The sequence below is a fragment of the Stegodyphus dumicola genome, chromosome 2 (genome assembly GCF_044657685.1).
Source record: "Stegodyphus dumicola isolate Sdum_Otavi_A_Nest chromosome 2, ASM4465768v1".
In the NCBI taxonomy this organism is placed as follows: Eukaryota; Metazoa; Arthropoda; class Arachnida; order Araneae; family Eresidae; genus Stegodyphus; species Stegodyphus dumicola.
In genome coordinates, this window is record NC_140769.1 from 32,078,223 (window position 1) to 32,091,373 (window position 13,151).

Consider the following 13,151-nt stretch of genomic DNA (forward strand, 5'->3'; position numbering starts at 1 on the left):
CTAAAAGGTTTCCTACTCTGTTGACATAACACTTAAAATTTTTCAACTACAGTAACATACTAACATCAATAAGCCCTGTACATTTGCGTTGTGTTTTCGGATTAACCCTGAAATCAATTTGAGACTGAAACGGGTGAAAATCATTGAGCACACACACAAAAAGAAATAAATAAACATTGACTGATCTAGAAAAGTGAGCCTATTTATTAAAATTTTTAAGAGTTACTTAGTCCAGTAATTTGTAAGCAATTAATATTCAATCAGTACTGTTAACATATTGATTATTACACAGTGCAGAATTAACTTAGTAAGCAAATCATATTCAAGCTGAACTGTAAAATATTGCTTCAACAAAATGCATACCTCTACAGAGTAATATTACTTCTATCTTAGACTCAATAATATCAAACTATTATTGCTATTACCTTCAGATAAATATGATCAGATAAAACTTTGGATAAATTAACAATACCCTCCCCGGGGAGAAAAAAAAAGAATAATTAACAAGTTATACATTCCAAAAAAAACATTTCACACAGAGTAATCAATACCAATGTAATTCTGGTTATTGCACATAGTAACTTTCTATTTTCAAAAGAATGATTTAACCGGGTAATATGTTAATTAAAATCAGCTATTACATCCTACAAGCAATTTAACTCAGAATAATCAATACCAATGTAATTCAGGTTACTGCACATAGTAACTTTCTATTTTCAGAAGAATGATTTAACCGGGTAATATGTTAATTAAAATCAGCTATTACATCCTACAAGCAATTTAACTCAGAATAATCAATACCAATGTAATTCAGGTTATTGCACATAGTAACTTTCTATTTTCAGAAGAATGATTTAACCGGGTAATATGTTAATTAAAATCAGGCTATTACATCCTACAAGCAATTTAATCCCTAAGAGGAGCAAAGAAGCTCAACTAATGACACCTTTACCAATCAATCTTCACCAAGAAAGAAATTCACAAGTTCAATTAAATAATTTAATGAAGAATAAATTTCCTTAACCAATCTGACTAATTTACATTCACAGTTTCAATTAACTAATTTAAATAATGATATTTCCTTGGCCAAACTAATAATTTACTTTATGGACAACAAAATGATTTCATTAGAATTAGGTTAGTTTACTCAACTACAAAATTTTTAATTCAACTAATTAAGTTATTTCAATCACTATTAACTATTTTAGTCGTTAGAATTACTTATTAGAAATGTCTAGTAAACTTTACTATAAGAATTGCCTATTATAATTTTTTTTTTTTTTTTTTTAAATATCCGACCAACAAATAAAAGAAAACAAATAAAGTCCGGCAATTTCCATTGATTTAAGAAGCACTACGGAGGTTCTCTTTGATGTCCAATCCAATATTGAAGTTAGCATTTTTGTCGAAGCGACACCGGAACTAGCGATGCAGAAGACTCTTGATGGCGGCAGTTAATTCTTAAGATTATAACGATGCAGATGAAAACTCTATTCATGGAGGAGAGACTGAAATTTCTTCTTAATGCCACTAGAACTAGGCATCACTAGCGATGCAGAAGACTCTTGATGGCGGCAATTAATTCTTAAAGATTTGGAATATCGATGTAGATGAAAACTCTATTCATGGAGGAGAGACTGAAATTTCTTCTTAACGGCACTAGAACTAGGCATCACTCTTCTCAGCATTTTTCTATTGTAATTATCTTTAAGTAACTTACATATTAAGGCACGGCAATTAGGAGCCTATAATTTAGTCGAGGTCATAATGCGTGCAACTAAGTCCCTCGTTCAAAACTCCAGGGCAAGAAGCCCATAGATCCAAAGGCGGAAAAATGCATTTTCCGAAATGAATTCAGCAGTCAACGAGACAGCGTCCGATGGTAAGTAGAAAGTGCAAAAAAGTGTAAAAAGTGAGCTCGTCCCCTAAAACAACCCGTTAAAAGGGAGAGCGCCGGACTGCCAAGTTGGCGCAACCCATTTTTCGCCGAAAGTTGAAATAGTTGCAACCACAGCATACCCTCATGTTATCAAACTCGCCAAAACCACTATTTTGAAACCTCAACGGAAAATCTATGTCGCCAAACCCTCGCCAAATAACCACCACCTGCGACCGGGGGAGATTAGGAATTTCAACAACCCTGCAAGGGTCCCAACGAAAGAACGCTGAAAACTCGCAAAAAGTGACTTTTCAACCGGAAAGAAGGCATTTCATCCCCCTTTAACTAAATCACAAGCGAAACGAAGAAAATCTACTAATTAAAGCTCATAACTGAAATGCAATTAAAGTTAGAAAAATGAAAGTTATGCCAAATTAAAGAGCTAATTTTTCTGCAACTAATGATATTAAATACTAAGAAAACAAATTAATTTTTGACATGAAAAACTGAGTTTATTACGTAGAAACAAAAATACTTATCTATTGTTTGCGTGTACAAGATTGAAGACGCAGTTCGCGTAAACTCGGAAAGCCAAAATATATTACACTAGAATTAATAGGCCCAAAAAGAATATAACCAAACTTGTGTAGCTCAAATTTTGAATAATTACAACTTAAAATTTTGATTTTTATGAATCACTTAATTAAATTAAATTCGCTACACAACATAGACGATATTTGTGGAGGTGGGAAACTTTCATTAAAAGTCGATATCATTTTGCTTGTCATGGCTGTCAGAATTACAAATCATAACTAATATATTTCCATTAAATTATTCAGAAAATATTTTAGCTATACTTAAGGTGCTTTTTATATGCATAGACACTGATCAACTAATATGGTTCTTATACATGCTTTCACTAATAACAAGTCAAGATGTTTTTCAGAAGATCAAAGTATTTTAAGTGTATTAAATACACAAATGCAAACTGTTTGTGCAGACGATATTTGTGGAGGTGGGAAACTTTCATTAAAAGTCGATATCATTTTGCTTGTCATGGCTGTCAGAATTACAAATCATAACTAATATATTTCCATTAAATTATTCAGAAAATATTTTAGCTATACTTAAGGTGCTTTTTATATGCATAGACACTGATCAACTAATATGGTTCTTATACATGCTTTCACTAATAACAAGTCAAGATGTTTTTCAGAAGATCAAAGTATTTTAAGTGTATTAAATATAAACTTCATGAAAAAGTTAAATTTCACAATTAATTCCAAAACGATTAGCATAAAAACATTACAAAACAACATATACGATTTTTAAAAATAAGCATTTTTTATGTAAACTTTTGCTAAAACCCAATACATATAGTTAAAAATACAACCTTTAATATTTATTGTAGAATTATTATGTGTGAGAAGCACACTACACTTCAACTTTTTTCTGGTAGGAGTTCCGGTTCTGTGGATTATTTGTTTTGCATTTGGATTACTTGTTTTGCATATGGTGGAGATCCCCAATGGGTAATTATCTACAGACATTGCAGAGTCATATTTAGTGTTTCAAGCAGCTCTTTCCCACTTGCAGCTGTTCTAAATCATACTCTAAATCACTCACAGGAGCATTTGAAAAGTCTCGCATTAAACTGAGTTATCTTATGTGAATAACTGTTGCAAGTGTTCACTCTGTTGCTGACTTGGACTTTCCAAAAAGAATTTGAGAAAATTCTAAAAGCAGCTAAATTTGGATTTACATGGATGGATAAATAATTACCTTCCTGAGATAGTTGATAGAAACTGAAAAGAACGATGAACCAATTACTGAAAATTCTGTCTAAAGTGTACCAATTGTTTGATCCCATAGGTTTCACTTGACCAGCAACATTAATTCCTAAATTTCTCCTACAAGAATGCTCGAAGTTGGGGATCTTATGGATTTTAAATTATTGAAGGGTATAATTAAAAGATTTAAAAAGTGGAAGATCAGTTACTCGAACTGAAAATCCTTCAAGTACCTCGCAGACTGCCTGATTTAGATCTCAGCGAATTCAACATAACATTGCATACATTTTGTTTCTAAATCTCGATATGCGACTTGTATTTTACTTAGAGCAGAAAAGGAGAGAACATTAACTTGTTAATAAATTAATACATCTATAGTATTACAAAGATTGCTCATTTGAAAGCTTTATCGATTTCAAGAATGGAAATGCTCATATGCTTTACTGGGGCTCAATCAGTCAGTCTACTAGTCTGATTCTATGAATGTACTGTATTGGATCTAAAGAGACCACTGACAAACTTTTGTATCTAACTATTTAAATGAAATTAGAACTCTAGCAGAATCCAGTGCATAGAAGTTTGTTCCCAGAATTCTAAATACTCTAGACATACCTTTCACAAGGTTGCTAGATAGAAGTCCAGCTAAAGAAACAAAGGCACATAGGAGCTCTAGAGATTCCAGAGAAAAGTGGACAGATTATGAACTGTCACCCAAGGAGGATGTGGTAAATGTGGAAAAGAAGAAACTATAGAGTCGTACCTGAATCACAGAAATGATGAAAATTATACCACATATCTTCCTACTACAGAATAATCAAGTTACTATCTGGATATATTGATTTTATAGAATTTCTAAAACACTTAATAAGAAATTTAGAGAATTATCCGCTGAGGAACTTATAGAAGCTGAATTTATAGTTTTGAAAAAAGTTCAAGAATGCTACACAGTGGGAAAACTGAGCATTTAAAATCATCGTCAACATTTAAACACATAAATGGAATTTTGAAAATTAAAACAAAACTCGTTTAGAGAGATGACAATGAAAATTTTAAAGTTCTGATTGTTCTACCATCTGATCCTCATGCCTAATTTTATTTAAACATCAAGAGAATGGGCACTGTGGAGTACAGTTGTTAATGGTGGCTTTGAAAGAAAATTATTAGATATAGAAAAGCAGATGAACTATAAGAACAATAATCAAAACTTGTACTGTTTGTCAAAGATGTCAGAGTTAAGCCCCCTGAAATTCAGTAGGAATTCTTCCTAAAGACCACAAAAATAAATGACTGCATTTCTGAAATTATAGCAGTGGATGCGGCAGGTCCATTATACTGAAAGAAAGCATGAAAGTATGGATTTTGATTTTAATCTGTGCAGTTTATAGAGCAGTACATTTAGAACTTCTGACTTCTCTATCAACAGTTAATTTCTTATTGGTACTTAGGAGATTCATAGCTCATCGAGATCACCCTTGAATAATATATTCAGATAATACAATTAACTTTAACGAAACAAAATATTTATTGAAAAATAACATACAATAACAATCTAAAAATGGCATACAAACAATATTTAAAAAAAATATATACAATAACAATCTAAAAGATTTAAAACATGTTTTTAAATCTTCCTAAAATCTTAAATGTGTTTAAAGATTTTAAATATGTTGTTAAACAACATCTGTTTTTACTATTATTGGAAATTCATTCTTCTCGCGGCTCCGTGGTGTGGTGGATTTGGAGAGAGGTTAATTGGTCTTCTAAAAAGAATTCTGAAAAAGGTTTTAGGACAAGTATTTTGAAACTATCGAGAGATGGAAACTGTTTTCAGTGAGAGTCAACGAAATGCAACTAATACTCTAACCTATGTCAGTGAAGATCCAGAGGACAAACCCATTAACAACTGATTTATTTTTGAAAAATAAAAATGAACTAAGTAGTACAAATTATTTTAATCAGATAAAAACTGTTAAGAAGGGCTTGAAAAATGATTAATTTACAGAAGAAATCTGATGACAGATCTTCGAATCACGTTTTAAAACGAATACTTGAGGCAACTGCACCAGAGAACAACAGCTGAAAACAGAATTTGTGTTTTTAGGAATATTATCAATCTAGTGAATATTATCAAAACATAGTGGCTAGAGCTGTCAAAATTAAAACTAATTAGGGTTTATGACTAGACACATCAAAAGTCTGAGTTCTCTAGAATAGATGGTGAGATCCATATATCCAGCAAGGAGAATGTTAAGGGCTGTTCCCACTGGAGTTTATCTGAGGTAACGGAGTCAGTTCCATGTGTCGACTAGCTTCGCTATGCCTGCAGTTCAGATTTTTCAACTTGCTGCCCTATGGGAAAAATCTGGTTTTGGAGGTGGGTCAGCTATGTCAGCTGTTTCTGTCAGCTCAGATAAACCCCAGTGGGAACAGCCCTTTACAGTAATAAAGAACCTCCTGAAAGCCAAGGCAGTCCTGATTACCACACTATCACAATTACAACTGCATGTGTTGTTCAACCTCCCTCAAGATAATGGATAAGAGGTGCTGAGTGGTTTAATGGTTTAATATTCCCACAACTGAAAAAGATGAGCATTAAAAACTACTGCAGAATTATGCGCAGGAAGCATGCTACACAACTTTCGCCTGGCAGGAGTTTCAAGTTTTTAGACTTTTGAAATACGAGGAGAGAGAAAGGAATGTTTGCTTGAAGGGGATGCAGATAAATATATACTCAGTGTTAAGGCTAATTTTGTAACTTGTTATTAATGTTATGTTTAATATATTTAGCATTCAACAATATACGGCCTCTTTATTCTTTGGATTACTAGTTCCGCATTCCAATTATACATTTAAGATGAATAGTTACCCCAGGAAGAAAATGTAAGCTAAATTTTGACATTTCTATAATAAAGAGGGTCTGTCTCTGACGAAATAAAAAATTAAGAAGCTAATCTTTCAACAAATATATAAATCATTCTCTTTGATAAAAAATTAATATAATATTATATAATGAGTAAGTTAAAATTATTACTAACATTGGAACTGGATCCTCTATGGTACAACAAAATGTTATCATTGCTTGAAGGCAGCTTAATATGTAATTTACTTGACACATAGAAAATACCAGTCTGTTATATTTTATTAAAGTTGTCACAGCAATCAGTGATTCCTGTAAAAAAAAAGTTTTAAAAAATTGCTTTTTATAAAAAAATTAAGACAAAAATTTACTTCTAAATTATTTTATATTTCTTAAAAATTCACATAGAAAAGAAAAACAGAAACCTACTTACAGTTTAACTATTTAAATCAAGCAATAAAATTTTTAGGCAATAACAGATTATAATTATTATTAAGTTTATAAAAATAACTACTATATATATCCAACTCACCTTTTTTAGTACTATATCTCCCAGTTCTATCTGTACACAATATATCTTGCACAAATTGTTACACTGATCTGGGAGGAACTGTGTAATGTCACTTGTTAACTTTCCCATGATAGAACTATAAAATGAATTTTAATAAAAGTAAGAAAAATGTAGTTACATTTAAATAATTACTGCTAACACAACACAGACGTTTTTGCCAGTGACATACCACTCAAACTTCATTGCACAAAACAACTTTACAAATCAGTCAATTTAAACAACAAAAATAGGCAATATTTTAATATTCATTTATTACTGATTTCAATAAGAGATTGGGTGTATTTTGAGACAGAATGATCTGTACCTTTAGGAACTATTAAATCTATATAAATTCTCTAATGTTAATTCTAATTCTTCATATAGCTAAGCAATGTTGAAATGTTTATATGTGAAAAACAAAAGAAGGATTAAATAGAGTAATATATTATGAGGCTACTGTAGAACTATCAACACAAGAAGTAAGCATTAGTGCAAATTTATAAAAACCATTTCACAACTTAAACAGAATGCTGGTTTTCACTTTAAACACAATGAGCACGAGTTTGTTTACATCATGCATCTTTAACTGAGTAAACCAGGAGAAAAATAAGATCAGGATCTCAAAAACGCTTGACATTCTTGACATACAAGAGACTCTTGAGATAAATGATTGGAATTAAGCTTTTTAATTTTTAAAAAAAGATATTTTTTTTAATGTGGAGGGCATCAAATTAAGGAAATTTAAGTCACCAGTTTAAATTTTCTGCATAATTTTGAAGAAAACATAAAAGGATGCTAAAGATAGTGATAGTGACTAACAATGAAAAAATAATTAATTTGTATTTTTCTTTTTATATTTCATTTATGATTTAATATGATAATTCAGAGCTCTGTTAGTTATCAGATGTATGTTAAACCACACCAACAAAGGAAGTTAATAAGAGAAGAAATCCTTTAGCTTAACACTACAGGTAAATTCTATTAAATCAATCACATTTTTTCAGCAAATAGGAAACTGCATACCTTCTCTATAATCTCCAAATTATTTTATTAATTATTTTCTGTTCATTAGACACATGCAAAACTTACAATTATTATATGGGGTTCTTGTAGCTACAGAAATTCCTTTTCTTTTGAATGAAGCATAAGCAAAAATATAAAGGTGAAAAAGGGAGTATGATCCTTAAAGCAAAACCACCACTCCAAGGAAAAAAAAAAACTTTAGATAAGACTATAAACTTTTATCAAAAATCATTATTTTTATTTTTCATAACAGAGCTTATAGAATGTATTTTAAAACACAAGCACAAAAGATTAATAAAAGTGTGACTCTTTTATTTCAGAAATGGTTAAAGCCTGCTTTTCAAAGTCGATTAAAAATTCTTAATTTTTCAAAGTCAAATTATTAAAATAGAGTTCTTATTGGTACAACTTAAAATGCACCAAAAAAGAAAATTACAGAGGATTAAAGTTTTTTAATAATATTTTTGATGTGTTTGCACTAAAATAAAATGGGATAATTATTAAATAAAAATAAAAAATTGTAAATCCTGTTTAAAATTAAGATAATTTTTTAATTTTATGATAAAGTCATTAATAACTTAAGTTTGACTACTGCAAAAATCTTTGTACCAGGGAAAGCAGCCACAGAAATACAATTCATATTTTTTTCGCTTGAAATATAAATGATTATTAAGATTGTCTAAAAAGATTTAAAGATTCCCAGAATTATGTAGTTCCTAAATGTGTTCAAAACATCAAATCTACAAATGAAAATCATTATTTAAATCACACAATTTTTTTAACTAAAGGGATGGACATTATATTATCAGAGAAAATAAACTGCTTTCAAAATACCTAATTTAATAATAATTATCAGGCTATTAGCCTTACTCTAAAAGAATGAATACCTGATGTAAAAAATTAGGAAGAAACAAATCACAAAAGACCTCCAAATAATAGCATATTTAAGTGAAAAGCCTTACAGGCACGCCCAGAACTTTCATACAAAAAAGAAAAACAAGAAACTTTACCTTAGATTCCTCCCTCACAAGTTCTCGCTTGTTTTATTAAAATGCCAGGAATACTAGATTTTTTTTTAAAGGTGTGAACTTGCTGAAAATCTTGACGAGTCAAATTTCCTTATTTCCCTCACCCTCTTTTTGCCTGTCCTTTCAATTTCTACTCAAAATTGGCAATGTTAAAAAACTCCATATTTTTAGAGGTTGTCGGAAAAGTTACCACATGGATAACTGGCTTGTGGTAGCCAAGCATTCATAACAATGTTGCTTTCTGATCATTCAAATGTCAGCTCTTCCTATCATTGTGAATTAGAATTCAGAGCACTGAATTGTTTCACTCACTAACAAGGAACGTGAACAATGTTTAGACCACTGTAAGACAAACTCATGATACCCAACTATCACAGAACTCAAAATACCACAGGATATGATGAATTCGTAAAGAAATATTTTATTAAAATTACTTTAAATGCACTATTTTCAATGGGTAATACAATTAATTACTTTATCAAACACAGAATCAAGCTCTTTTACCCTAATTTTCCAATCTCGACGGCAAGCAGTTTGCAGTTGTACTCTACAGGAATTATCTCCATTTTTTAAAATATTTAATATCCAAATGGGATAAAGCATTGCCAGTGACATATAACTCCAATGATACAATAAATTCCAATAAGATAATATTTAAAACTCCAATAACATAACAGTTGCTACATGTATAACTAGTCTGAATGTACCAAATAAAAAGTATTTACTTATGTTTTCTTCCCACACAGAGGAAAATAGAATACAGTACAAAGTTTGTAATTCGGACGCCCATTATCCGGAATGATCTATAATCTGGACCTCAAAGCCACAAACTTTTTTTTTGTATGCTTTACCCATGCGCATAATGCGTTTAAGCATGCGAGTTAATGCGCGTTTATACAGGCACGTTATTGCACATTGGGAGGATGTGTCTCCAGATACGTTAAAAAATGCTTGGCATAATTTATGGCCAGCTACCATATTTCATGGTGAGGATGATGAAGATGATTGCCGCAAATTTGAAGGTTTTCGGACATCGCAAACTAGAGGTGAAATTTTCCAGTCATTGGATTTTGTAAAGAAATGTAGAGAAGCGGTAATAAATAAAGAAGATATAACAGAAGTTTTTCATTGCGACGACAATGCCTCAATCATCAATCAATTAACGGACGGCGAAATCTGTAGTATGGTTCTAGATCCATAAAATACTGCTTCCGATATTGAAGAAAGTGACAGAGAGGTTATTGAAAACAAAAAAATTTCGATTGACAAGTTAGTCGGTATTTTCGACACAGCAATTACAGGACTTGAACAGTGGAACTTTGTAACTGAACAAGAAATTATGTCTGTTTATAGAATTAAAGACAAAGTATTAGCACAAAACAAGAAGCAACTTAAACAACTCACATTGAAAGAAATGTTTAATAATGTAAACAAATAAATATTAAGCTTTTTTTTGTAAATTTTGATACCCTTTAGATCCTAATTGCTCTTTAGTTCATAAATTACGGTTTAATATTTTTAACTGTATAATTTCTGCATGCCATCTTACCAAATTTAAATTGATGATCTATAATCTGGAAAAACCCCTAATTCGGAATCATCGAAGTTCTGACAAGTCCGTATTACGGACTTTGTACTGTAATTTTTTTTTTTTTTTGGGTTGTTGTTGTTGCTGTTGTTTGTTTGTTACTGTATTGAAACACATACCTGAAAATTTCCTACCATGTAAAGACTTTTTTGTCAGTCAACATTTACAGGAATGCTTGTAAATATATATGTGCATTAAAAAAGAATATATTATATAAAACACTGAAGTACTTTATGGAAACAATTTTGATAATTAATTTTTATGCATAAAGAGCACATTTCTTGTAGCCATTTGCTTCTGCCTGATAGCCTTGATTATTGGACATACCTCTGGATTGAATTTTCCACGACAATAAACTATTTCTTAGCACTACCAAATAAATTTCATGCTATTTCTATTGGGTCATTTTCCAAAGTCTAACAAACTGAAAACACAAAAGGTCTACAGAAGTAGTGTCACTTGATTTTGCAAGTATTTCCTTTAATTGGATATATTTTATTCCTGTTTCTGATCATTTCTTTGCTAAATAGATGGCAAATGACTTAGCTGTATCATTAGGGACTTTGTCTATATGTAGCTCAATTTTATTGATGGCCTTTCCATATAAGGCTGGAATTCTTCAAAAATTGGTTCTAAAATATTCTGAAAAGGTACAATGAATTAGTTTTAGCCTTACTTAAGATTTTTTCAGTTTTAATTCAGCACTGTAACAAAAACCTGCAACTACCATGAATCTATCAGAAACTTTTTTGTAGCTTGATGAAGCTATTTAGTATAGTTATTTTTATCAGTCGAGCAACACATAATTTATCTTTTTTTATTATAGTAACTTAAATATACTCATGTCTCATCGAATGTAACCACAAATTTCCATTTATCAGCAGCTACCTTTTTGTCATATAATTTTCTACAATTTGTGTTTGCTTTTGCAATATGTTTTGGCAAAACCAGATAAACTTTAGATTTAAATATCTTTTTTAATTAAAAATTTTTATGAATGACTTTACATACAGTGCCAGAAGACATTCTCAATTTCAATACAACGGATCTTTGAGTCAGTGGATTTTCATTAAGGATTGTCTGGACATTTTTTCATTTTTACCTTCAAATGGGCATTTTTCCTCTTTCAAATTTAATATATTAAAAATATATTTTCTTGAAATGCTACAACATCCATTTTTACATCACTTTAATAGTTTAACGATACAAATAATTTTTCTTGGAAAGTGCACTTATGTAATCGTCAAGCTATCTATTGATTTTAAGAGCCATTTCTAAAATAAATATCTCACTCTACACTGCAATCATGACAACACAATAGCAAACAGTTATAAAAAGTTTTAAAATGATAATAAGGAAATTTAAATAGAAAATCATTTACATAAAGTGAGAACAACCTTCTGTATATAATAGTCTGCTGGAACATCTATCTACAGAGATGAAGTCAAATACAGGGGGAAAAATTGCACACTTTCAGATGTATGCTGGAAGATTTCGTAATGTAATGTAAATGATTTTGATTTGCTTTTTTAACATTAAAAATTTCAACACAAAAGCATTCATTGTGCTCTTAACTCTGAAATTGGCAAAGAAGTCTATGCAGTTACAGAATCTGTGAATCTTTAAAAATTCCCTCACACGACTTCATACACTGGCAAATTCAAACCACTGGCAGTCTTTTGCTTCTCCATCCCTGCAAATTTTTGTCATTCTTGCAGGAGTATCTTCTAGGCTTTCCAACTGGATTAAAAAAAAAAAAAAACAACTGAACTTATGATCTAACACTAATTTTACAACTGGTAGTTTAGAAAAAAATCCCCTGATTTGATTTCATCATTGCTTTTGTCAAGAAATTTGTTTTTCAAGTACATGAATTTTTTTCTATTTGTATGCGATGCCTTAAAAAAGCTCTTCATGAAGTCTTAATTCATGAAGTCTTAATTAACTTAGTTAGCAATGCTTGTTTTCACAAATGTTTTGTACTCTTAATAATTTTCTGCCCCTCCAGTTCAACAAAGAAAATAGTAATATTTTGCATAGTCTAGTTGAATGTCTATTGAAAATAACAATTATTTTTAAATTATCACAAATATTTCACTTATATGTTTAATGTTAAGAATCTTTTGCAGCAGAATTTTAAAATTTTATTGGTTTCTTTCACAACGACAATGAAAGATAAAAGAAATGTTGTAAATTTTTCTCTGTTAATACTTTTTAGAGGAGTGGGTATTAATAGACTGGAAACTGCAAATAAACCGTAAGAGCACAAAAACATAAAAATGCCTCATAAATAGAAATAAAAGCATTTCTCAAAATTTGACCTTCAGTATGTTTACAGATATATCTTAAAATCAGACATCATTTGAAAATTCCCTTACCATAAATTTACCTGCATATCTAAAATCAGCATACATAAATATATATTAAAGATAGTTA

General features: G+C 30.5%; 1 protein-coding gene across 5 annotated transcripts in view; it reads right to left on the bottom strand.

The window, feature by feature from the left end:
- The window catches only part of LOC118192119 (serine/threonine-protein kinase ATR-like), a 391,326-nt gene that overhangs the window by 315,575 nt on the left and 62,600 nt on the right, over positions 1-13,151 (bottom strand). For all 5 annotated transcript variants that reach the window (XM_085810548.1, XM_085810547.1, XM_085810546.1 and 2 more), the window contains 2 exons: positions 7,059-7,173; positions 6,705-6,838 (listed from right to left, as the gene is read on the bottom strand). In XM_085810548.1, coding sequence (XP_085666674.1) covers positions 6,705-6,838; positions 7,059-7,173 — 249 coding nt within the window. The remainder of the gene's footprint in view (positions 1-6,704; positions 6,839-7,058; positions 7,174-13,151) is intronic.